This window comes from Nomascus leucogenys, chromosome 21 (assembly GCF_006542625.1).
Source record: "Nomascus leucogenys isolate Asia chromosome 21, Asia_NLE_v1, whole genome shotgun sequence".
In the NCBI taxonomy this organism is placed as follows: Eukaryota; Metazoa; Chordata; class Mammalia; order Primates; family Hylobatidae; genus Nomascus; species Nomascus leucogenys.
Window position 1 is genome coordinate 49770098 of NC_044401.1, and position 26850 is coordinate 49796947.

Below are 26850 nucleotides of genomic sequence, written 5' to 3' on the forward strand. Positions count from 1 at the left end.
TATTTTTAGATGCCATTATTATTCTAAGTGTAGACTGACAGGCCTCTGTGCCTTGCCTGTCTCTGAGACAGGGATTCGTTACAGCTGCTTCTCCTTCCTTTCTCACCAAGATTAGCCTGGGTAGAACCCTTTCTCCTGGGAGAGTTAGTTTGACTCCAAATTCCAGCCTGACCAGAGAGAACAAGTGCATTCTATCAAGGCCTCATGTCCCTATGAGCAATGGGAGGGCCGCTCACCATGGGGAAGCAGTGGTAAGCCAGTGGGTCCCTGCAGCTCCTCCCTTTGGTCAGCACATTGGCCAGGAGGACAGGGAAGACTTCCTGCAGGCCTTTGTCCAGAGCTCAGAGCAGGCCCCACACTCACTTCCTTTAGAGGGCAGTCATGGAGGTATTTTTACGCCTTGGCATCCACTTTTCTGTGAGAATTCCTGCACCCGTGGTGGAAAGAGTGCTGGGCCTAGTCTTGGGCTGGGTGCTTCACCTTCCCCCCAGACTTTATTCTTCTCATCTGAGAGATGGAAGTAATCATCCACCTCTTAGGGTGGTGAAGATTCTGATTTCATGCATGGGAAAGCTCATGGCGTCATCTGGGTACCTGGTAGGGGATTAGGAGATCATTGTTTCTATGCCCTGCTGGATAGCTCAGTGACTTCTGAGAAAGACACACAAGGTGGCTGACGGGATCCTGTAAAGGCCACCTCTCCCAGACCCTGGTGATGTTTCTGGAGTGTGTATTCATGCATTTAATAACTGCCCACTGAGCAACTCCCAAGGGCCATGGCACAGTATCAACATTGGGGACCGCAGAATGAATGGACATACAGCTTGCCGTTGACAAGACCCAGAGCCCACCCTCCTACCTGCCCCTTCCCTCTCCAGGTTGATAGACATCGCCCGCAAGCTGGACAAGGCTGAGCGCGAGCCTCTGCTGCTGTGCGCCACCTACCTCAAGAAGCTGGACAGCCCTGGCTATGCTGCTGAGACCTACCTGAAGATGGGTGACCTCAAGTCCCTGGTGCAGCTGCATGTGGAGACCCAGCGCTGGGATGAGGTGAGGGGAAAGCAGGCCTCGTGGGCTGGGGCCCCACCTGAGCCTGGGACACAGGCGGGTGGGTACAGGGGCCCTTTGGGGTTCAGATGGAGAGAAGCTGCCCTCATGATGGAAGGAACATTGGGCTGGCCGTCAGGTAACTTAACCTCGAATTCTCTGAGCCACAGAATCGTGGAGGGCCTTTCCACTTGTCCCTTCATTCAGTCATTGAGAAAATCGTTACTGACAGCCAGCTCTGTGCCAGGGTGGTGACAGGCACCGGGGATGTGAGTGTGAACACGACAGCTCCAGTGCCTGCCGTTGGGCTGAGCTTCCTCTGACCAGCACCACAGGCTCAGACACATGGCTGATGTGGAGATGCACCTGCGTGACATTTAAAACCTGCTGGGTAGCATTTTGGCAGAAAGCACCATCTGTGCTTTCCAGATCCAGACTGCGAGAGCCATTTCAGGGGCCAGTTTTTTCCCTCCCTTCTCTGCCCCCACCCCACAACCACTACTTCTCTCTCTGGTGTCGCGGGCTGTAAAGAATTAGCCAGGCCAGTGAGAAAGGTGGCCAGCCTCAGGCTGGCAGAAGCAGCTAATGCTGCCCCTTCTGTGGCTCAACCCCCACCCTCCAGCTCACTGGCTCCCTGTTCCCTGCAGAGAAATCCATCCCCGAGAGGATTAGGAGCTGTGCCAAGATCCTCCCCCGACTCACCCACCCACCCACCCATCATGGTCCATTTTAGAGTGAAAGCAAAGCCTTCACTGAGAGGAGCCGTCTGACTGTTGTCTGCTCTCTGAACGGCTCCATTTGGTGAGGTGATGAGGTCACTCATGAGAAAAGGTGGGGCTAGGGACAGAGGCAATGATGGCTTCTCAAGAGAAATTTATTAGATTTCTCAAGCAGCATAGATTAGAGCATCTTAGAATGACTCAGACCTCGCTGTGCATCAGGCAGACTTTCTCCCCATGGCTCATGTCCAGTTCTCCGGGCCTGACAGGTGGTTCTGGGGCTTAGGTGAGAAGCAGTCAGTGGGTCCATACAGCACGAAGCCCACAGTCATCTTTGACAACTGATAAGAAGTGGTGATGATGATAATGTCAATTCTGTTTCCTTAGGTGTCGCCCGCAATTAAAAGAAATCTGTTTGCAGCACTACAGGAGCCCACGCAAACCCTCAAAATAAAATGTTTCCGATTCTGGGCCGCTTCTGTGGTCCAGAAACAGACTGTGTTGTTACTGAATCCAGTCGCTTGCATATTGCTGTTAATTGCCTTTTGTTTTCGAAGAGCTGATTTGTTTTTGCGTTTCTGTGGGTAGTTTTTGGGGGGAGGCACTCTCCCCCTCTGAGTTGTCAGGCTGGCAAAATATGACGTCCCTAATGGATTCAGCCAAGTGCAGTGTTTTCATGGGGGCTGCAGGGGCAGCTTTATTAAGACTTCATTTGCTCCTTCCCCCAGGCCTTTGCTTTGGGTGAGAAGCATCCTGAGTTTAAGGATGACATCTACGTGCCGTATGCTCAGTGGCTAGCAGAGAACGATCGCTTTGAGGAAGCCCAGAAAGGTAGGCAACACAGACTGTCACCTTCTAGAAGGAGCAGGAGAAGTCACTGCCAAGACATACATTTCAGGAAGGCTACCAAGCCCTTCCCATCTGTAGATCCCAAGATAGATGACTTCATCTTGGGGATGTGATTGTTTGGTGGTGAAAGACTGTGGAGCATGGAAAGACCATTGGCTTTGGAGTCAACACCCTCCTGGGCCACACTCACTTGCCACAGGCCCTTAAGAGGTGCTGCCTCCTCTCCAAGCCTCTGTGGTTACTGAGCAAAGTGCTGTGCACTGCAGTGTATCTTCCCGTTTAATCCTCGCAACAGCCCTATGGTGTAACTACTATCATTATGATTCCCATTTTGCAGATGAGAAAACTGAAGGGTAAAGAGGTGAAGAAATTTGCCTGAAGTTTCATAGCTAGGAAGTGGCAGGGAGGTAATATGAGCCAGGGTGCCATGAGGACAGTAAGGAGGACTGCCACACAGTGTGAGGCATGGTCTCACCTCTGCTGAGAACAGAAACTCAGCTTTTATTTCTGGCTCAGATAAACGGGTGACTTCTGCTCCTTAAGATTTCTGTTGGTAAAATGGGCTGCACACAACGTACAACAGCATCTGAAATAGGAGCCAAAGCATGTATAGAACTTTTGTTGATGTTATTGATCATATTTTTTAAAGTTGACTTCCCTCTCTGTGTCAGACCCTGGCTGAGCACTTAACCTATGTAACCTTGAATCTTGCCAACAGCTGTGCAAGGACGAAGAGGCTAAATGTGCCATGCCAAGTCACAGATCTAGTCAGCAGCAGAACCAGAATTGGACCAGTGCCTCTCTGACTGGGGAACCTGATTTTTCTGTTTTGCTGCCTATTTAGCCTTCTAATTGAAGTTGGGTGTTTGATGTTCCATAGCATCTGATTTACACTTCTATATGGTAACCATTGCCTGCTCCGGACACATTGCAGAACAAATCTCCCTGTTGGAGCTCCTCAACCGAAAGCCCTCATTGAAGGATAGCGCATTCTCTGCTGCTTCAGCATTTCCAGAGCACCCAGTTGCTGAAGTATCTGCATGTTTGGGCAAAACACATCAACCTATCCATCTGTCTGTGTCTGCCCTTCCAAGAATCCATCACCATAGTAACTTGGTACTCAGACAAGAGATTGTAGATGAGAATGGAACAAAGGCCAGACCTTCTCCTTCTCTGAAGGCGGAGGATTAGGATCATTTGAGCGTTCTCATATGGCAAGTGTCATGGCTACAGGTGCTTCACTGGCAGCCACCAGCATCTCAAGGGGCTGGCCACGAAGTAGGTACTCAGAAAATATCTGTTAAACAGTATAGGAATGATTGAGAGTTTTTTTGCTTGTTTTCACAAATGGTTGTGAGAACTGAGGCAGATCCTTCAAAGTGGTCATTGAAAAGCAGTCATTTGAAGACAAACTGAGGACTTGAGTTGGGCTTGGTTCTGGGACCTTGGGTGTGACACTTTACCTCCATTTTGCAAAGCCCATTTCATTGCTCATAAAAGGGAATAATTTTCCTTCTTCATAAGTCTGTGGTGAGGATCCAGTGAGGTGATTAGCAACAAAAGCATTTTACCTCCAAGTGCAGTAAAGTGGCAGGTCCTGTTTGTATCACCTTAGGAGTCACAAAACTTTGCCCTGGAATGAGCAGGGTGCAGAACCTCACTGAAGATGGGCAAGTTTCACTCTTAGACTTTGCCCTGGAATTTGGCCCCTCCAGTTTTTCCTTTCTGCCGTGCTTTTCAAAGTCGGTCGCCTTTTCCCAGCCAAAAAGGAATTTATCTCACTGTACTTTTTCCAGGATGTAGCCTTGGTTATTTAGAGAAGCGCCATCCCAGCAACGAAGCACTGCAGATGCTCCAATGAGTGTCCTACTTCCAAAGCAGCCCTGTGCAAGCCCCACAGAGCTCCATCCTGCCTCCTGTGTGACTTCCTAAATAGCATGTGCTTTTTTCCTCCCCCCACCGCTCCTACAGCATTCCACAAGGCTGGGCGACAAAGAGAAGCGGTCCAGGTGCTGGAGCAGCTCACAAACAATGCTGTGGCAGAGAGCAGGTTTAATGATGCTGCCTATTATTACTGGATGCTGTCCATGCAATGCCTCGATATAGCTCAAGGTGCGTAAACATCAGCCAGACCACTGTTTTCCCAAGCCCCACTCTGACACCAAGATAAACATCAGAAGAGCTGGGACATTTTAATTAAAGCCCTGGGCTTGTTTATTGGGTGTATTGTCCATAAGCCTGCCTTGCAGTGGCGTAATCTGGTGTGTCATCTTTTTCCAGTTTGCCCATCAGAATGGTATGAGGACCGTCCTGGGGTTATGGTTGGCAGGTCCAGCCCCGCATTGCTAATTCAGAGCATATCTCTCCCCTGCTACCTGGGAGCCCATAGCTGGACCTGGGCGAGCACTGGGTTTTAAATTTTTTTAATGAGAAGATGAACAAGAGATGGCTTTATAATAACACACTCCAGATTCTTACTCATCCTAGCCAGGAAAACAGTTTAAATATTGCTTTCTTTCACAAGACTTCCCATGATGTACTGAAGGAGTCCTGGAAGTGGAAGAGACAAGGAGTTGTTCTTCTCCACTGGACAAGGCCACATGCAGGGGTGGGAAAAACACTGGAATGGAGGCTGCAAGTGACTTGTAGCAAGTCACAATCCTTCCTGAGCTCTGCATGCCCATCTGTCCTGTGGGAGTCCCTTGTCCTGGTCCCTTTGGTTGCTGGGAGCCTCACAGAGTCATGCTTACAGTTTGAAAATTATCAAGCCCAGGTGTAAGGTCGCATTTTTCTGTTTGGGCCAGTGCCTTATGCTTCTGATAGGAGCAGCAGAGGGAAGAGGCATAAGATGAGCATGAATGAATACAGTTGGTGTCTGCCTGCCCTTGTCCCAGCAGGCTCTTCTGACACATCTGGGGTCTTGCTGCAGCTGTCGCTCCCCCAGGGGAATAACCTGGGAGGGTGCAGTGAGAGATCTGGAAAAAATATCCTCAAACTCCCTGGCCTTATGCCCTGTCCACCTAAGAATTCACCATCCTGGAGTGGCCCTACTCCTAAGCAGAGTGCCTTTCCCCTCACTACACTTTGTCCCTCACCCTGGCACAGACACTGTGTGGTGGGAGAACTGATGCTGGCAAAAGCACTGTTGCCTGGCCCCCCCTCCTGGGGCCAGTTGGCAGCCACAGACACTGTTTGACACGTTTCCCCTCCCACCCGCTGCACACAGCAGATCCTGCCCAGAAGGACACAATGCTTGGCAAGTTCCACCACTTCCAGCGTTTGGCAGAGCTGTACCATGGTTACCATGCCATCCATCGCCACACGGTAAGGTGGCTGGGTCACCAGCACCTGAGGGTACCATCTCCTGAGCTAGGGGTCCCGGGCATATCTAAAGAGCAGCAGACTGGATGGAATGTAACCCACTGGTCACAGTGAACTGCTGAGGAATCTTGGTCTCCTCTGGGGAGAAAAAGTTTGAGTTTCCTTGATTGACTATTTGTCTGCCATGCATCAAGCAGTGGGCTTCTGAATTGTAATCCAGAGCTGGAATGGGCCTTGCTAGTTCCTCAGTGCAGGCTTTGATGACTCGGCAAAACTCTGCATTAACCAGCAAGGTGGGGTGGGAGTTCCATGAGGCCCTCTCCTTCAGTAGGGCGAAGGCCCAGGTTAATCAAAGGCTCGAGTTCCCTCCCTGGCCCTGTCAGTGACTTGTGTGTTCTTCAGTAATTCACTTTCCCTCTCTGTCCCTCAGTTTCCTTCTCTGTGAAACTAGAGTGTTGGCTTCGTCTCCAGAAACCCAAGTAGTTCTTTTTAGTCACTCCCTGATTTCTTTGAGAAAGCCATTTTAAATCTCTCTGGTGGCAGTGGGGAACAGGTGATGGGCTGTCAACAGCCTCTTCATCCACTGTATCTCCTCAATCACCCAACAGATGTTGAGCACTTAGTACCTAGTAGGGAATGTACTGAGGGCTTCATCGTATCAAGTCATTTCCTCCTTTCAACCACACTTTGAGGGAAGGACTGTCACCCCCATTTTACAGATGAGAATGAAGCCCTAGACAGAGGGGTCTCACAGGTTATTAGGTTGGTGCAAAAGTAATTGCGGTTTCAGACAATTTTAAATCATTATAACTAGGCTCAAACACATCGTTATTAATCAAAGTAGGAACCATTATGATCAACACATTTTTGCCAATGAGAAATAAGTTTGTTTATTTCTGTAGCATAAAAATCCATACCCTGGGATTCAATGAACTCTTGGAAAGCATTTTCTGCATCCTGCTGGTTGTGGAAGCATTTTCCCTGCAAACAGTTGTTGAGATGGTTGAAGAAGTGGTAGTTGGTTGGCAAGAGGTCAGGTGAATATTGCGGATGAGGCAAAATTTTGTAGCCCAATTCATTCAACTTTTGAAGCATTGGTTGTGTGATATGCAGTCAGGTGGGTGGAGAAGAATTGGGCCCTTTCTGTGAACCAGTGCCAGCTGCAGGTGTTGCAGTTTTCGATGCATCTCCTCGATTTGCTGAGCATACTTCTCAAATGTAATCATTTCACCAGGATCAGAAAGCTGTAGTGGATCAGACCGGAAGCAGACCACCAAAGTGACCATGACCTTTTTTTGTTGCAAGGTTGGCTTTGGGAACTGCTTTGGGAACTGCTTTGGAGCTTTTTCTCAGTCCAGCCATGGAGCTGGTCATCACCGGTTGTCATATAAAGTCCACTTTTTGTCACACCTCACATCTGATTGAGAAATGTTTTGTTGTTGTTGCATAGAATAACAGAAGACAACACTTCAAAACGACTATATTTTCATTTTCGATTAGCTCACGAGGCACCCACTTATCAAGCTTGTTCACCTTCCCAATTTGCTTCAAATGCCAAACAACCGTAGAATGGTTGATGTTGAGTTCTTCGGCAACTTCTCCTGTAGTTGTGAGAGGATCAGCTTTGATGATTGCTCTCGGTTGTTGTCAAATTCCAATGGCCAGCCACTGTGCTCCGCATCTTCAAGGTTCTCATCTCCTTTGCAAAACTTCTTGAACTACCACTGCACTGTATGTTTGTTAGCAGTTCCTGGGCCAAATGTGTTGTCGATGTTACGAGTTGTCTCTGTTGCTTTATGACCCATTTTGAACTCAAATAAGAAAACTGCTTGAATTTGTTTTTTGTCTAACATCATTTCCATAGTCTAAAATAAACAGCAAGTAATAACTCATTAGCAAAAAAACATAAAGCGAGAAATGCCTGTTTAAATGATGTATAACATAACCACATTTAAGAATGTATTCTACTATCAAACAGCAAATTCCAGAGCCAATATGTGAGTCTCAGTAGTCTGGCACTGCAGCCTGTGTTCCTAGCCTTTCCCTCCCTCTTTCCTTTTAGAGAAAGCAGGCTAGTATGTTGGTTTAGTGGGTAAACTCGAGAGTCCTCACACACAAATGACACTGTGTTATTTACCTTCTCTGGCCTTCAGCTTCTTTCTCTATAAAATAGGGATAACAGCAGTATCTACTTGATGGGATTGTTCTGAGGATTAGATGAGTTAATATTGGAAGAGTACCTAGCACAGAGTGACCCTAGGTGGCAGCTGTTCTTACTGCTGCTCCAGGCAAGGTTTCACGCCAGCTTTCCCTGACCTGCTCCCTCCAGCTGGGCATCTGGCATTTCTCTTTTTTCAGAGATGAGGTCTCTGTCGCCCAAGGTGCAGTGCAGTGGCATGATCATAGCTCATGGCAGCCTCAAACTGTTGGACTCAAGTGGTCCTCCTGCCTGAGCCTCCCAGAGCACTGGGATTACAGGCATGAGCCACCACGCCCAGCCTTCCCGCAGTTCTTTGACCTCTCAAATGCCCTGCTTTCCACCTTGGGCATTTCTTTCCCTCTAATCTGTGCTGACCTCTCAGCACATTTTTTGCCTCTTGAGAAAGTCTGGCAAGAAGGACTCCTGACAGGCTCTGTGCAGGCCGTCAGTCTAGTATCATATCTCTTCCCACAGCAGGGTCAGTGGTCTCAAGGGATCTCATCTTCCCTTACAGTCTTTGCCTTTCCTGAAACAAGACCCCCTCAGGGTCCCTCATCTTTATCAGGTGCTCACTCGGAGAGAAACCACCACAAAAGGAGCCCAGACTCAACTTAGGCTGGAAGTCAGGGCCCAGCTCAGCCTCAGTTTGCCCAAGCCACTCCGGAGCCTGGCTCTCAGCTCCTTCCCTCAGATTTTTCTCCCGCTGCTCCCTGTCCTCTTCCTCACCTGGGGCATGGGGCTGAGGGCTCCTGTCCCTAACAGCTGAGCTCTGCTCCAGGACCTACATGGGACTAGGAGCTAAGGGGCCTCAGACCAGCTGGGGCCCTGACTCTTATCCCAGCTGAATCTTAATAATTGGGCCATTCCTTCATTCAACAAATGCGTACTGTGTGACAGACGCTGTGATGAGACCTGGTGACACAGTGGTGAACAAAACATTGTCCCTGCAGTCAGTCCCAATCTAGCAAACAGGACAATCCCTCAGGGGAAAAGTTTAGAGGCCTGTGAAGAGACTTCCTGGAGGAGGTGGCCCCTCAGCCAGGAGGGAGATAAGTAAAAATGGGGCAAGTGAAGTGGAGGAGGATTAGGAAGGGCATTTGTGGCAAAGGTCACAGCCTGTGCAAAGGCCTGGAGGTGAGTGGTAGTTTGTGGTTCAGCATCCAGGGCCCAGCAGAGCAGCACTGATTCAGGGCAAGACTGGAAAGGGAAATTCAGGTCCTTCCTGGATACATGACTTCTTTCCCAGAGGAAAGGACTCCCCTCCTACCTATTCTCTCTGGGACGTTACTTAGCTTCCCTACCTAGTGCAGTAGAACCAGAAGCAGACTTCATCTTGTTCTTACCCTGGAAAGGATGTAGTCTCAGGTTTTCTTGGGTTCTTGGAGCTAACAAAAGGTGTAGAAATTTACGTGTGAATTAAATAGAAAATGCTAAGCTCTGAACTGAAGAAGTGTAGAGCAAAGTGAGTCCTCAGGAGTTTAGACCAATTAGGGGTTAAGCTTTGGTGGCTCAGTGATGAGTAAGGCCTCACAAGACCCTTCTTAAGTGCTCACAAGAAAGAGGAGTGGCTGGCCTGCTGTAATCCTCACCATCTAAAGCTTTATTAGAAATGGGCAATCTCAGTTTATATACAGTGTGCCAGATGCCTTCAAAATAAGGTGTTCTTAACCTTTTATAGACCCTCACATAGAAAATTCCTTATTTGTCTGCTGAGCTTCTGGCAGCCTCTAGGTACGAAGACCAATCACTAATGTGTGCTAACTGCCTCCTGTTAGTGCCTATGCCAGGAGCCAGGGAAATGGGTCAGCAGTTGAGGAACTCCGCATGTGTGCTCGTTTGGTGGCACATCAGTCAAGCTGCTGTTGAAAAGCACAGAAGAGGCATGCGGGTTCATGCTGGAGAGGGCTAAATGCCTCTGTTGAAAGACAGGCTTATATGAATCAGTGGTTATGTCCTAAGCTGCATAGAAGGTCTTCTCTTTTAGAGCTAATTGGAGACAACTTGAGTAGTTCAGAGAAATAGAATCATTACCAACTCCAGAGGCAGTACAGCTTGGGCTTTGGAATCAGACCTGGGTTTGAATAGCAGCTCAGCTCTGTTCTAGTTGGTGACTTGGGCAAATCATCTATCTAGGTGTCGGTTTCCTCATCAGTACTGTGAGGATAAAAATGCATACCACAAGGTAATTATGTTAAAGACCAGATGAGACAGTGGCTGTATAGCACCCAGCACATAGTAGGTGCTCAATACTCAGAGCTGCTCTTGTTGATGTCACTCAGAATTATTGGTGTCTGCCTTTTGGCCTGGCCCAGCAACAGCTCAGTTGAGGAACTCAATCCCTGTTTGCTTTTCTCTCACTGCAGGAAGATCCGTTCAGTGTCCATCGTCCTGAAACTCTTTTCAACATCTCCAGGTTCCTGCTGCACAGCCTGCCCAAGGACACCCCCTCAGGCATCTCTAAAGTGTATCCTTTCTCTTTTCCCTCCCCCATCCCACCGTTCTTGTCTAATGGCCCCAAGAAATTCCTTCCAGAGCACTTTCCTGGCAGAACCTTCCTCTCAGCAGCCCTCAGAGAAGAAAGAGAACTCACCTTCCTGCTGCTGTTTGGCTGTAGAGGCTCAGCAGGGAGGCCCAGGGGCCCAGGCCAAGAGAAGATGAGTTTTCAGGGTTCTCTGAGCTGAGCCCAGCAGTGGGTCTCTGGCCAACACACTGTCCCAATCCCTCCTAGAACCCACAGATGAGGGTGTGACTGAAATGGAAGAAGCACCAGGCCTTTGGGCTTGGAACCTTGGGCACTTCTCCAGACTGGGGAGGAGGGAGTGTTTGTTCAGCCCAGGTATACATAGCACCTTCTGTGCCCCAAGCTCTGGGCCAGGCACCAGGTAACAAAGCTGCCATCAAAGAGGGAGGTCACAAGTTAGGGTCTGGTTTGGTGGATGTGTGCTGTGTCTGAGGGTGGAATGAAGCTGAGGCCAGGGCCATGATCAGGGAAGTTTACCTGGAGGAGGTGATACCCATCATGCAAGCTGAGGCAGCCAGGGAAGATGGCCAAGTGGATGTTCCAGGGGAGGACCCAGCGTATGGAGAGGCAAGCAAGGCATGTGGGAGGGTGTGAGGGTACCCTGGGTGGGAGGGGCTGGAGAGGCAGCAGGACCCAAGGCCTGAGAGCCTACCTTTGGGTTTTCCTCTCCTTCTGTAGCCACCGAGGGCCACAGTGGTGCCATAAGCAGAGCAGGTGCCTGAAGGGCCTGTGCAGCCAGATACTGGATCGTTACCAGGCAATGATCCAGATTTTTAAGGTCTTGGATGTCAGGAGACGTGATTGTCCCTGTTCTTTTCTAAATCTCACTGTACTCTCAGCTCCTTCCCAGCCCCAGCCCCACCTTCCCTCTGTAAGGAAAATCCACTCCACTGGAGAAGACCTAGAGCTCCTTGTTGTAAGAATTGGCCTCGCTAGAGGATTCCAGGCCCATTATTTACATTTCAGGGGAAACACCCCCAAATCAAGATGTGCCTTCCTGGAGTCAGGCCTCTGCTGCATGCGTCTCCGTCTTTCACCATAGGAGCAGTCAGGGCTATGTCTGTGGGGGCTGAGCACCTGTACTCATCCTTTCCAGCAAGTTCTGTTTGAGTCAACAGCTTGATGGAACCCCTACCCTGAGCCTTACCCTGTGCCATCCCCTGGGGACCTGGAAATGGCTCCTGACAGTCCCTGACTTTGAGGAGTCATGCTGGAGACACAGAAGGAAACTCTCCACAGAACTGCTGAAGTGGACGGGGCTGCACTGCAGGGGACGGGAGCAGGAACACTGGGAGAGATGTGGGAGGAAGGGCAGGAGGGCCTGAGGGCAGCCAACATTGGAGGTGACCTGAGAGGAGAGCACAAAAGCTCATCAGCCTCTGGCTGAGGAGCTCCAAGGGGGCCCCAGAGCACAGGCGAGGCTGCTGCTCAGAAACTGCCCACCAGGCCCTCGGGGAAGGGCGTGCAGGCAGAGTGGGGTACACCCAGGGGCCTCAGAGCAGGGTTGAGGGTGGCTCCCCAGGGAGTCTGGACCAGGCCCCACCTGGCAGGGCGAGAGCAGAGTGCCCTTCATGCCAGGCGTCCTAGGAGGGACTGGCTGGCAGGTTTGGTGAGGCAGGAAGAGCCATTTCGGCCTAGTCAGGGTACAAGAGGAGCCATCAGCAGGCCCAGAGATGCTAAGCAGGGTTAAAGTATTAATGGAAACTATGCTGTTTTTATCTTTGGAAAAATTCCTGGGCCTTGCCGTCCGAGTACACTCACCTCTCACAAGCGCACAGAGCCTTCCTCACAGTCCTTCCTCTGCCCTCCCGGCACCAGCACGAGCTGTGTTCCAGCCTGGGTCTCACTCCAAGGATAGGCAGTGCCAGCTCCTGGGCCTGGTGTTGTCCCTGCGGTCCTTAACCCTGTTCACGGCAGGAAAATACTCTTCACCCTGGCCAAGCAGAGCAAGGCCCTCGGTGCCTATAGGCTGGCCCGGCACGCCTATGACAAGCTGCGTGGCCTGTACATCCCTGCCAAATTCCAAAAATCCATCGAGCTGGGTACCCTGACCATCCGCGCCAAGCCCTTCCACGACAGTGAGGTGAGGATGCAGCACCCTTGGGCAGACGGCTTCTCCTCCTCTCCTCTGAGGCCATCTCATGCCTTCTTGCCTGGCCTGGGTTCCGTTTGAAGAGAGACAGCTGCAGCTTCCTCTAGGCTCTGTGCCTCCCGCTCAAGCCTGGCCATGCCAGCTCCCCTGTGCTTCCCTGTCCACCTCCTGTTCTCCCCGCAGTCCACCTGGCGCCAGCTCACCGCCCCCGACAGCTGCAGCTCCCTCTAGGCTCTGTGTCCCCCGCTCAAGCCTGGCCATGCCAGCTCCCCTGTGCTTCCCTGTCCTCCTCCTGTTCTCCCTGCAGTCCACCTGGCGCCAGCTCACAGCCCCCGGCCCCAGCCCCAGCCCTCAGCCTGGCCTCCCTTGCTCCTTGCCCTCCCCTAGGCAAGCCCCACACCTCTGTGCCCAGGTTGATCTGCCTTTCCCCCAGGCCTGGCTCCAGAGCTGAACCTTACTCTAGAAACCTCTGTCCTTTCTGGAACCAGGCTGTGGTTCTCCAGCAAATCTACCCCACACTCCCAGCCCACATTCCTTCAACCCAGCCAGCTTCCTTCTTTCACACGCCCTCCCTCAAGCTCAGAACAAGGACTTGGATCAGACAGACCTGGGTTCACATCCCAGCTCCACCCTCTCCTAGCTCTGTCTCCATCTTTCTGCATCTTGGGTTCCCCTTTCCCTCAGGTAGTTGTGAGGCTAAAAGAGCCAGCACAGGCCACGTGCTCCACACAGTGCCTGGAGCATGGTAAATGGCTGGCTAATGGTGGCAGCGGCCACTGTCATTCCTGCCAGGGGAACAGTGCCGTTGAGCACTGCCTGTGCAGGTGTCTTGGGCACAGGGACCCAAGTGACAGGGCTTGAGTATTTCGGCAGGCCTTTATCCTGCTTCCCCATGGCGTGGAGCCCCTGGGCCCGGCACCCATTCCCTGCCTGCCCACCCAGGTGGCCTTTCCTCTTGGCAGTCAGAGACCCCAGGGGCCCGAAGCCAGAGTCCATGGGGAGGAGGACACATGCCTGCCCTGGCCTGGCCCCTCGGGAGTCCATGGCTGTTTTGTAGGAGTTGGTGCCCTTGTGCTACCGCTGCTCCACCAACAACCCGCTGCTCAACAACCTGGGCAACGTCTGCATCAACTGCCGCCAGCCCTTCATCTTCTCCGCCTCTTCCTACGGTGAGTCCCTGCATCCGGAGCATGTGGGCGAACGGCCTGTGGACAGCTAGGCTCACTCCACTGTTCTCTGGCCTCAGGACGTTGGGCAAGGGCCAAAGGCCTCTGAATGTCCCTGTTTATGAAATGAGGACACTCTGACGCCCACCTGCCTGACACAAGGAGTCACTGTCGGTGTTCCCAGAGATAGGACCCACTGCTGCCCAAAGCTGAAGCACCCACTCTGGGAACCTGGCGCAGGGCTTTACATAACCAAATGCCCCAGGAAGAGAGTCCGATGGCTTTGCATTCAGACCAGGAGGCTGAGATAGGTTTTCAAGGCCCAGCTCCTTGATGTTGACAGAGGATCAGAAGCCCCTTCCCAGGAGCTGAGCAGAGGCCACACACACAGAGAGACTGCCCCTGCACACACACAGACACACACACACACACACACACACTGCCCCTGTACACACACACACGGCCCCTGCACACACACAGAGACTGCCCCAGCACACACACACACACACAGACTACCCCTGCACACACACAGACTGCCCCTGCGCACACACACACACACAGACTGCCCCTGCACACACACACACAGACTGCCCCTGTACACACACACGGCCCCTGCACACACACACACACACACACACAGACTACCCCTGCACACACACACACAGACTGCCCCTGTACACACACACGGCCCCTGCACACACACACACACACAGACTACCCCTGCACACACACACTCAGAGACTGCCCCTGCACACACACACACACACACACAGACTGCCCCTGTACACACACACACACACACACAGATGGCCCCTGCACACACACACACAGAGACTGCCCTTGCACACACACGCAGATGGCCCCTGCACACACACACACACACACACACAGACTGCCCCTGCACACAGACACACAGAGACTGCGCTACACACACACAGAGACTGCCCCTGCACACACACAGACTGCCCCTGCACACACACACACAGAGACTGCTCCTGCACACACACACACAGAGACTGCTCCTGCACACACACACACACACAGACTGCCCCTGCACACACACAGAGACTGCTCCTGCACACACACACACACACAAGACTGCCCCGTACACACACACAGACTGCCCCTGCAGACACAGAGACTGCCCCTGCACACACACAGACTGCCCCTGCGCACAGAGACTGCCCCTGCACACACACACGGAGACTGCCCCTGCACACAGACTGCCCCTGCACACACACACACACGGAGACTGCCCCTGCATACACGCAGAGACTGCCCCTGCACACAGACTGCCCCTGCACACACACACACACAGAGACTGCCCCTGCGCGCGCACACACACACAGACTGCCCCTGCATGCACACACACAGAGACTGCCCCTGCGCGCACACACAGAGACGGCCCCTGTGCACACACAGAGACTGCCCCTGCACACACACACACACACAGAGACTGCTCCTGCACAGAGACTGCCCCTGCACACACACACACACAGGCTGCCCCTGCACACACACACACACAGACTGCCCCTGCACACACACACACACACACACACACACGGAGACTGCTCCTGCATACACACAGACTGCCCCTGCACACACAGAGACTGCTCCTGCATACACACAGACTGCCCCTGCACACACACATATTTCTCCTGCACACACACACACACAGACTGCCCCTGCACACACAGAGACTGCTCCTGCATACACACAGACTGCCCCTACACACACACAGAGACTGCTCCTGCACAAACACACACAGACTGCCCCTGCACACACACACAAGAGACTGCCCCTGCACACACACAGGACTGCCCCTGCACACACACACAGAGACTGCCCCTGCACACAGACTGCCCCTGCACACACACACACAGAGACTGCTCCTGCACACACACAGAGACTGCCCCTGCTGCCTCTTCTTGCTTTTGGTGAAGCTGCCAGTGGGTTGAGAAGCAACTCTGTGGACACCCCACCTGCCTGGCGGCAAGTCCCTAGCAAGGCCCGCAGCCCCCTCAGCCCTTTCTCCATGCCCTCCAGACGTGCTACACCTGGTTGAGTTCTACCTGGAGGAAGGGATCACTGATGAAGAAGCCATCTCCCTCATCGACCTGGAGGTGCTAAGACCCAAGCGGGATGACAGACAGCAAGAGATTGCAAACAGTATCCATGCCCTTGGCCAGAGCCTGTGTGTGCGGCTGTGTGAGGGGTCTGGGGACAGGCGGGAAGTAGGAGGGCCCAGTCCCAGGGGATGGCAGGCCATGCTGAGCCTGGCCCTGTGTCCCCAGAGAGATTGGACAGGCCCACATGGGACAGGGACAGGGATCAGAGATGGGCAGAGAGCTGGCCAGGGCCTGAGGACCCAGAAGTGGCAAGTGGCACCTTGGTCTTCCTGTGTGGGTCTCCCACCCTCCCCTGCCCACTAAAAGGCACTGGCTGTGCCTCTGTCTGTGCATGGCTCCTGCATAGCCAACATGGGACATGATGTCGGTGTTGGCCCCCCAGCTCTTCCACTCAGGTCATTTTTGCATGCAAGTGACAGAGTCCAAAACTGACAGGCTGAACAAGCGAAGGGTGTGCAAGGAAGCCCCAAGCAGGAGAGGAAGCTCCCTGGCCCAGCGCTTAGTCTGGTTGGTCACAGGCTGGCTCTGCCTCTCTTGGCCGCACTGTCCTCTGGGCAACTTCATTCTTTGGCAGCACCGTGGTGCCCCCATAACAGAGATATCAGGAACAGTACCAGCCCCACATCCCCTCAGCCTCATAGCCCCCAGAAACAGCCAGCTTTCCTCTCAGCCGTGGCAGTGAAAGCCCCGGGGCACAGCTCAGCCTGCCCCTTTGGCCAGGAGGATGCACCAGGGCACTTGTCCAGGCCAGGCCACACTTGCAGGCTGGACATGGGAGGGGCTTCTGGCAGGGAACAGCACACACATGGCCTGGGGCCTCGCTTCCTTGCACTGACTGAGTCTGCAGGCCTGGGGGCTGTGAGCCTGCCTTTCTTGCAGCTCCCAGGTGCTGCCACCCACAGGGGCCACACTGGGAGGAGGGAAGCTCAGAGAGCTGCTTGCTGAAGGAAAGGTGGACCCATCTCTGCCACCCAGGCTCCCTCAGGTGCCACAGATGATGTGTGCTATGGTGCTGGCAGGTGGGTGCTGTGCCCACTCCAACTTGATACCAGCAGTCCCCATGTCCTGGGCCTCCCTGCGGGACCCCTGCTGGCCTCTGTTACCAGCCCCACCACTGTAGGAGAGGGGCGGTTTCCGGGGACCTCCAGGTGAGTCTGACCCGCCCTGGGCTCAGTAGGGGTTCTCGCCCCTCTCTGCTCCATCACAAGTGCCCACAGACCCCCAGCAGCCACTGAATGTTTCTCCAGGATCCCTGGGCCCATCCCCTCCGTGCCTACCCGCAGTGGCTCACAGGGCCCACATGTGCTTCCCACTGGCCCTAGGACCTATGGCGTGTGTGGCCTGCAAGGGGAATGGGTGAGGGCAGCAGGGCCAGCAGAGTCCCTTCCCTTTGCCTCCTTGGCCTGAGCCCCCTCTGTTCCTCCACCTGGAAAACTGTTCCACTGGCCTAGCTGCCCTTGAGTCTTCACACAGGTGTAGGGTGGAGGCTAGGGTCTGTCTCCATCTCTGCTTCTGATTCCATCCTTGACCAGATCCCACCAGGCTCCCAGATTCTGCGGCTAGTGGAGACCAAGGACTCCATGGGAGATGAGGACCCGTTCACAGCTAAGCTGAGCTTTGAGGTGAGGGTGCCTCTCTGGGTGACCTGCAGGAGAGCAGCCTCCATCCCTTGTCCTGTGCACATGGGGACCCTCAGCTAGCACAGTGGTGCAGGAAGATTGGCCAGAACTTCCAGATGTCGTGGCACGAGGGAGGGGCAGGACCCCCTCCTGTGGAGTGTGGGAGCCATGGCTGCCCCCAAGGGACCCTGGCCAAGGGCACAGGTCTGTGGACAGGGAGGCAGCTTCAGCTCTGGTGGGAGGAGCTTGCCACTGTTGGGGTCACCTGGGTTTAGGAAGCAGATCCTCTCTCGCCACTGCCAAAGATTCCAGGATCATAATCCACACAGATGTGTTACTGTGGCTGAGTGAGGACACTATGCCTCCCTCCCGCCCACCTGCAGCAAGGTGGCTCAGAGTTCGTGCCAGTGGTGGTGAGCCGGCTGGTGCTGCGCTCCATGAGCCGCCGGGATGTCCTCATCAAGCGCTGGCCCCCGCCCCTGAGGTGGCAATACTTCCGCTCACTGCTGCCTGACGCCTCCATTACCATGTGCCCCTCTTGCTTCCAGGTAGGTGGCCACCCTGGTAGCTCATGTGTGCTTCTCTCGGCCACTTTTCCCTTGCCCAAATGTCCCTCTGGGAGGCCTGGCCCCTGGGAGGAGGGGCACCTCCATGGCTCCAAGTTGGGACAGAGGCTTGGCTGTCCTCTCCCCCTACTTGCATTCCATGTGCATCTAAAGTGGACTTCACTAGACCCTGCGCTGTCCACATCCTCCCCAAATCCAGGAGGGCCAGCAAGTGTGATGTGCCTTTGACCTTCACTCAGAAAACAAGGAGCCCCACAGCCCCCTCCCATCTCCCCTTCCAGCCCACAAACAAAGGTGCTGCAGGTCTGTGTCCAGCCCTGACCACTGCCAAGCCCCCTCCCCTTGAGAGGCAGTGCATCCTGGCCCCAGGCGTAGGGCTGACGAGCACTAGGGCTTCAGCCTGGGCTTACGGCTATCTTCCCTCAGATGTTCCATTCTGAGGACTATGAGTTGCTGGTGCTTCAGCATGGCTGCTGCCCCTACTGCCGCAGGTGCAAGGACGACCCTGGCCCATGACCAGCATCCTGGGGACGGCCTACACCCTCTGCCTGCCTTGGGGTCGGCTGGGCTGTGAAGGAGAATAAAGAGTTAAACTCAGAATGTGTTTCTTGCCCAGATGAAGTTTGTGTTTTGTGGGGGGGCCTTGTGTAACCACGGAATTCCTATTTATGGCATTTCATGCCTTGTAAATAGCACCAGGAGATGAGGAAGAGAATGTACATATATTTTCTAAGGAAAAAAATCTGTTACTTTCATAACGGCTCCGAGTTGTTCGTGGCAGCCTGCTGGAGTCCGCCGATCTGTCACACCGTTAGCATGTACATTTTGCCAACAGATTGCCTCAATAATGACAAAAGGGCTCCTTATTTTCATCAGTGTCTACATTTTAGCAAATCTTATTATTGTCTGCAACTTAATTTCCGTATGCAAAAGTGCACCTGTTTCTAATTTGAAAGGAACATTACATTTGTGTGCTCTTAACATTTAATCAAAATGGCAATATTGAAAGGGGTAGGGGAGCAGGGAGTTTTTTTGTTTATTTATTTTGATTTAATGGGGATCCATCTTGACAAGAGAAAATACCTGGGTCCAAAGAAGATGGTAGGAGTTTAAAAAAAGGCTCCTGTTTGGTAGCCCAGTCAAGGTTCCTGTCCAGGCCCTGGAGTCGCCCTCTTCGGTCCACCTTCCCCAGCCCCACAGAGCAGCCCCAGCCCAGTGGAGACTCTTCCCTTTGGAACAGCTCCTTAAGCAGGGGGCTTCCGTTTGAGATTCCAGACTTCCAAGGTCCATTCCCTCAGGCATCACTGGTGTCCAGTCCAACAGCTTGAGGGCGTGGAAGGAACAGCACACACAAGCTAAGGAGAACTCACATGTATTGGGGATGTTTTTGGCACCAGCCACATTCCATGCTGTCTCAAGCCTCTCCGCAGCCCTGTGAAGGAAGGGTTGTGATTTCCAGTGGGGCTGGGAAGGGGGTTGCCAGGGCCCAGGGGCTGCCTCCAGCCCTGGGAGGGGCGGCCCATGATTTGTCCAGCCCCAAGGCCCTGCCCCTTTCACCCCCACTCCACCTGCCAGAGGTGGCAATGCAGCACTTCATGAAAAGCCCAAGAGCAGCCAGGCACAGGCAGGAGAGAGGCTATGGGCTGTCATGCCATGCTGAAACCCACCCTCCCCTCGTGCTGCAGTATTGATTCCTTACAACCCGCCTGTGCAGGGGTCAGGGCAGGGCAAATGTGCCCATTGGAGGGACGCAGACACTGAGGCCCCGAGGAGAGTGGCTGCAGAGGCCCCCAGTGGGAAGTGTTGGAGCTAGAGCCCCATCCCAGAGCCCCTGCCCCACCCTAGACCACCCCTCCTCCCTCCGCATCTCTCTGGAGATGATGGAGGAAAATAAAGAAAGGGAGCCAGACAGTTGTGCCAACAGAACTCCTCCGTCGAGTGTCTAATTACTTACCATCATGCTTGCGCTCTCTCACTAAGCATTTATTAATGTGTTAGGATTTCCATTAGCGCATGACTTGAACTGAAATCATTTGCATATGGCTGGGAAAAAGAGGGGAGAGGGAGAAAACAGCTCCAGCTACCCAGCAGTCAATCACAGTGACAGATCAGATGGTCCCTGGCTGGAGGCAGGAGAGGGTTCCAGCCGAGACTCTAGCATGCATCCCCTCAGCCGAAGAACACAAAAATAAGTGTGCTGTACCGGGCTCTGCTGCCCCGGGAAGCTCAGCTCTAGAGGCCTGAGTAGGATCCCTATTCATTCAGATGCACTTTCCGTGCATCATCCAAGGCTGCCTGTTACGCAGGTGATGACACTGAGCCTCAGTCATGTTATTTTTCATTCAGCAAATATGCATTAAGCCAAGGCATATTTGGTTGCACCTGGGTGCAACCTTTGTGCATAAGCCCTGTGTCTGGCTGCTTTTCTCTCTCAGCCTGATCTGGGTCTGAACCAAGTCCAGTCTTTTCTCCAAGCCTGTTTCCTCATCTGCACAAAAGGGCCCCCTCCAGCCCTGACTCCGAAGTTCCAGCCTCAGTCTGCGTCTGTGAACAGCACTGGATGATGATCCTCTTGACCCCTCAAGTGCCTGTGGCAAGGAAGGCACCACAGGGACCTGGTGATGCCCATTGAACTAAGAGGACACTGAGGCCAGAGAGGAGTGGCTGCTGGAGGCTGCACAGCGGGGCAGTGATTCTGGCCTGTAGTCTGTAGTCCCAACTACTCAGGAGGCTGAGGTGGAAGGATCAATTGAGCCAAGGATGGGAATTCAAGGCTGCAGTAAGCTATGATTGCACCACTGCACTCCAGCCTGGGCAACAGAGCAACATTCATCTCTAAACAACATTTAAAAATTGTTTTAAGAAGACAAATGAGATAATCGTTTATCGTAATGGCTGTGTAAAAACTGAATATGGCTGGGTGTGGTTGTTCACACCTGTAATCTCAGCACTTTGGGGGGTCAAGGCAGGAGGATCGCTTGAGCCAGGAGTTAGAGACCAGCTCAGACAATATAGGGAGACCCCATCTGGCTGGGACTGGCCCCGATCTCTCATCTCCAAGTGCTCAACATTGTGCCCATGTTCTTGGAAGGAGGAAGTAAGGGAGAGGTAGACTGAGCAGCCTCAGGTGGACCTGACTGTAGACGCACCTCAGGCAGCTGGAGGTCCCCGGGCCTTGGTTTCCCGTCTCTCCCCAGCAAGGCTGTGAAGCCAGGAGCCCCTGGTGGCTGTCGCACAGGTGGGCAGAGGCCCCTCCTCCAAGGTCGCTCTGTGTCTCTTCCCTGGCTTGGAGTCTGTGTGGCCACGGCAGAGGCCACCACTGGGCAGGGTGCTTACCCGGGGCCTCCCTGATTCTCCCCCCGCAGATCCAGAACACTGGCCTGGTATGGAGACCTCGTCATGGCCCTCCCTGCTTGCCACCCGCAGCAGATGCCCATGCAATTCAGCCAACACCCAGACCCCTAGGCCTGCCCTCTATCCCCACCATGCCACCCTGGGGGGCCCAGCACCTCCACGCCCAGCTGGCCCTCCCTGCCTGCCCTGCTTGGGAGACTCTTTTGAGGCTCTTTTGACCCTCCTGGTCCACCTTTTGCTCCTCTGGGCTCCCATAGCACTGGGACTGGGAGAAAACTCTTATCTCTCACACTTAGTTTCCCATCAGTACCTCCTGAGACTGGGAGCCCCTTGAAAGCAGGAACCATGTGGGATCCACCTCAGTGTCCCCAGGGCCCGGCCCAGGGCCTGGCGCATATAAGGAGTTTGGCAAATGCTAGGGTAGAAAAGAGAAAGAGGAAGGAGGGAATGAGAGCTGGTCTTTCTCCCGCCCTTATTCCCCCTCGACGCTCTCAGTGCTGCTGAAAGCCTCACGTAGCCTTGGTGATGCAGCCAGGTGGGGCTGAGCCATGTGGGGGACCAAGAGAAAGAAAACCAAGGAAGAGGAGGAGGAGGAGGAGGAGGAGGAGGAGGAGGAGGAGGAGGAGGAGGAGGAGGAGGAGAAGGATGCTGACCTAGCAGCTCCTCTCACAGCAGCTCCTCTCTTGTGGAGGCTGAAGAGCGATTTGTGCCCTGCAAGCTAAGCCCCTAATCCTCTGAGGCAAAGGCAAAGCCCCTACTCGGGCTCCCAAGGGCTGGGACTCGGGTGCCCCAAGATGGCTGCGTCCAGCCATCTTGGCTTAGAAAGCCCCCCGCACGCCAGCTTGACCAACACCCACACCATGGGTTTCTCTGGACTGCCCGACACAAGGTGTGGGTGCTGGCCAGGCCTGTGTTCAAATCCCAGCTCTGCAGAGGAACTTTGACCCTGCGTACCCCAGATTCCTCAGTGGTCAGTGGGGAGTTAGACCCTCTTCACAGGGGGCAGGAGGAGTTGTTCATTTAACAAATATTTATTGAACACTTCCTATGGGTTGTGAGCTCAGAGGCAGCGATGAACAGGCCAGGCTGGTCCTGCATTCTAGAAAGAGATGGGAAGTCACTCAAGAAGAAGACAAATGAGGCCAGGTGTGGTGGCATGCCTGTAGACCCAGTTACTCGGGATGCTGAGGTAGGAGGATCACTTGAGCCTAGGACAGGAATTCAAGGCTGCAGTAAGCTATGATTGCGCCACTGCACTCCAGCCTGGGCAACAGAGCAAGACTCATCTCTAAAAAACATTTAAAAATTATTTTAAGAAGACAAATGAGATAATCGTTTATCGTAATGGCTGTGTAAAAACTGAACATGGCTGGGTGTGGTTGCTCACACCTGTAATCTCAGCACTTTGGGAGGCTGAGATTACAGCCTCCCAAGTGGCTCCCAAGGCAGGAGGATCACTTGAGCCTGGGAGTTAGAGAACAGCTTGGACAATACAGGGAGAGCCCAACTCTACAAAAATGAAAATAAATTAGCCAGGCATGGTGGCACACACCAATGGTCCCAGCTACCCAGGGGTTGAGGTGGTGGACCGCTTGAGCCCAGGAGGTTGAGGCTGCAGTGAGCCATGATCATGCCACTGCACTCCAACCTAAGTGACAAAGTGATACCCTGTCTCAAAAAACAATAGGCCAGGTGTAGTGGCTCATGCCTGTAACCCCAGCACTTTGGGAGGCCGAGGCGGATGGATCACTTGAGATCAGGAGTTAGAGACCAGCCTGGCTAACATGGCAAAATCTCGTCTCTACTAAAAATATAAAAATTAGCCAGGTGTGGCAGCACATGCCTGTAGTCCTGTTTACTTGGGAGGCTAAGGCAGGAGAATCGCTTGAACCAGGGAAGAGGAGGTTGCAGTGAGCCAAGATCGCACCACTGCGCTCCAGCTTAGGCGACAGAGTGAGACCCTGTCTCAAAACGACTAAACCTGGTGAGGGTGCCTGGTGTGTAGGATGGTCAGGGGGGTCTCTCCAAGGACATGAGTGTGAGCGGAGACCTGAAGGAGACTCAGGAAGAGATTAATACGTCGGCAACAAATATATTGATCACTTACAAGCACTCCCAATAATCCTGTTAGGTAGGCACTATTATCATTCCCATTTTACAGAGCAGAGAACCGAAGCACACTCTCGGAGGGCGGGGGAGCTGGCTGCACCCAGGCTGTGTAGCCTCAGTCCAGATGTAAGGGTGGGTGGAAAAGAGCCTTGCCCAATGAGGGAGAACAGTGAAACCAAGGCTGTAGGGTCTAAAGATCCACGAACCAGGCCCTCATGGGGAAAGCAGGTGAGGTTTACCGTATAGGTGTGTGGGCCCCTACCCCACACCGAGGCTTCCTCGTCTCAGCAAACTGAGGCCCAGAGAGGGGAAGGAAGCAGGACTACCATGGTGACTCAAAGACCAGCTAGAATCCAGCCTCCTCTCCTCGAGGTTTCCACTGCCCCACGCCGGGCCTGTGTGACTCAGTCTAGGGCCTTTCCATTACCCCAGCTAAACCTTTCTTTTTTTTTTTTTTTTTTTTTTGAGACGGAGTCTCGCTCTGTCGCCCAGGCTGGAGTGCAGTGGCGCAATCTTGGCTCACTGCAAGCTCCGCCTCCCGGGTTCATGCCATTCTCCTGCCTCAGCCTCTCTGAGTAGCTGGGACTACAGGCGCCTGCCACCACGCCCGGCTAATTTTTTTTTTTTTTAGTAGAGACGGGGTTTCACCGTGGTCTCAATCTCCTGACCTCGTGATCCGCCCGCCTCGGCCTCCCAAAGTGCTGGGATTACAAGCGTGAGCCACCGCGCCCGGCTTAAACCTTTCTTTAGTCATTTATACCATGGTGTGAATGGCTGGCTGGTCTTTCCTGAGAGCTGTCTTTGATGAGGGGAGGGAGGCATAGCCAGATTTGGGAAGCTGATACCCCCTGAAGCCCAGTTGACTGTGTGGGTTATAGCCCAGGCTGTCACTGATTTGTAACGGGACCTGAGCAACTCTGTAGAGCTAGGCCTCAGTCTTTTCATCTGCAAAATGGATATAGCAGAGATGGTCAGAGTAGGTGACTTTGAATGACCCTTCCAGCTCACTATGAGCCTGTTGCCCTGAACAAAGAGCATTTTTTGTTTAAAAAAATTTCTTGGGCTGGACACGGTGGTTCACGCCTATAATCCTGGCACTTTGGGAGGTCAAGGAGGGTGGATCGCTTGAGCCAGGAGTTCAGAACCAGCCTGGGCAACATAGCGAGACTCCACCCCTACAAAAAATACAAAAATTAGTGGTGTGCACTTGTGATCCCAGGAGGCTGAGGTGAGAGGATCACTTGAGCCCAGGAGGCAGAGGCTGCAGTGAGCTATGATTGTGACACTGCACTCCAGCCTGGGCAACAGAGACCTTGTCTCAAAAATTTTTTTTTTCTTTGTCAAGCTTTACAGAATAAAGAGCACTGTCACCTCAGTGATGGCTGTTAGTTCCCCATCACCAGGGCTCCATGAGGTTGCAATTGTGAAACTCACAAAGGAGGAACCTGAGACAGAGAGGGGAAGTGCTGAGATCATCTAGGTCCATTCCCCCACTCACTCGTTCATTCAACAAATATTCAGGAGCACCTTCTAGGTGCCAGGCCCTGGAGACACATCAATGAACAAAACAGACATCATCCCACCTCTTTCTACTACAGGCCAAGCACCATGCTGGTCTCTGGGAACCCTGTTGTGAGCAAGACAGACCCAGGCCCATCCTTGTGGACTCACGTTACAGGCAGGGAGACGGGCACAAAACACAAATAAAAAGCTTCCCATGCTGTCAGAAGCACTATGCAAAAAGCAAGGTGCTGAGGTACTGCTAAGCTGTGTGGGATGGGGGCTCAGCCCGGCCAGGGAGGGGACGGTTGTGGGTCAGTCCTGACCCAAGGTATCCAGGACACCCTCCTGGCCATGAGGGTCCATGTCAGAATCAAACCCTCACCTTAACCTCATTAGCGTTGGGCATAATCACCAGGCCAAGCGCCTTAAACTACGAGAGGCCCCATCCCACCCGCCCTGCCTTAGCCCTGCCATGTGTGCCAAACCTTGTTAGACCCAACAACACCCAGGCCAGGCAGGGGACTGGAGCCCAGGTGGGCTGCAGGGAAGGGGGCACTCTTCTGAGCAGACAGATCTGGGAATCCTGGGTGGGAAGAGAGACTGGGTGAGAGATTAAGGGATATTTCCCTGGCATCAGGGCTCTGCACTCTCAGGGGTCCTTCCTCCTGGATGTCCTTCCCCTGAAGTTTCCTCCTGTTGTTCCCTTCTCGGCTCAAGCTCCAGCTTCTCAGAGAAGACTCCTGTGTTGGGAGTGGCTGCGACTGAACTGTCCCTACTGTTATTCGCTCCTCTGTTTGTCGTCCTTGTGCCCCCTCACCCCACAGAAACACTGGCTTCTTGTGAGCAGGGGCTTGCTCCTTCATGTACCCTGTGTGTCCCCCAGGAGCAAGCACCTTGTCTGGGCCACAGTAGGTGCTCAGTACACATGTTGGCTGGACAGTGATCACTGAGCGGCCACATGTCGGGCACTCTCAGCACTTGCACAGGCTGCCCCAGACACCCCACTTCATTCCTGGGAGGTGTCATCATGTTCCTTGGACAGCGGGGAGAGGGGGACCTGCCAGCGTTGGCCTCCATTTGTCCCCAGCCATCTGCCCCCACGGCTCTGACTACTTTCTTTCTCACAGTACATCCTGCTATTCTGGAATCAGCCCTCGTAGGGCCACCTGGCACATGGCATTCGAGGCCCTCGTGGCTGACTAGACCTCCCCCAACAGTGCCCTGTCTGCTGCTTCCAGGGCCAGCCTCCCCTTCAGACTGGAGCCCCCTGAAGGGCTCTCTCCCTCCCCTGCTCTGGTAGCCCCCTCCATCCTCCCTCCCTCCACTCCATCTTTGGGGGCATTTGAGTCACCTTTCTACCCCAGTGATCTGCCCAAGCCACTGCCCATTTCCCTCTGGATAAAGCCAGGTTCCCTGGCCTGGCGTTCAAGACCCATTACAACTGCTGCCAGCCCAGGTCTTCCCCACCTAGCCACCTGGCAAACTGCTCCTTCTCTCAAAGGCCCAAACATGGCCTCCCAGACTGCATCCCCTAGGCAGCCAGGCCCTGTCTTCACAACCTCACAGACACCCTGGGCAGAATCTGCTTCTTCCCACATTTGAGTCCTCCTCAGCCCCTGAGCTCCTCTGGGCAGGGCTGTTTCTTTCCATCTTTG

At 53.5% G+C, this 26850-nt stretch overlaps 1 protein-coding gene across 7 annotated transcripts in view; it reads left to right on the forward strand.

The window, feature by feature from the left end:
• IFT122 (intraflagellar transport 122) overlaps window positions 1–18833 on the forward strand; it is an 80945-nt gene extending 62112 nt beyond the window's left edge. For 5 of the 7 annotated variants that reach the window (XM_030802143.1, XM_030802146.1, XM_030802148.1 and 2 more), the window contains 11 exons: window positions 879–1050; window positions 2495–2597; window positions 4587–4727; window positions 5842–5939; window positions 10500–10600; window positions 12575–12740; window positions 13807–13918; window positions 15962–16084; window positions 17587–17666; window positions 18047–18211; window positions 18656–18833. In XM_030802143.1, the coding sequence (XP_030658003.1) occupies window positions 879–1050; window positions 2495–2597; window positions 4587–4727; window positions 5842–5939; window positions 10500–10600; window positions 12575–12740; window positions 13807–13918; window positions 15962–16084; window positions 17587–17666; window positions 18047–18211; window positions 18656–18745 (1351 nt within the window). In that variant the 3' untranslated portion in view covers window positions 18746–18833. The remainder of the gene's footprint in view (window positions 1–878; window positions 1051–2494; window positions 2598–4586; window positions 4728–5841; window positions 5940–10499; window positions 10601–12574; window positions 12741–13806; window positions 13919–15961; window positions 16085–17586; window positions 17667–18046; window positions 18212–18655) is intronic. The other 2 variants (XM_030802144.1, XM_030802147.1) reach the window with 2 other exon arrangements.
• Window positions 18834–26850: the final 8017 nt, after the last annotated feature.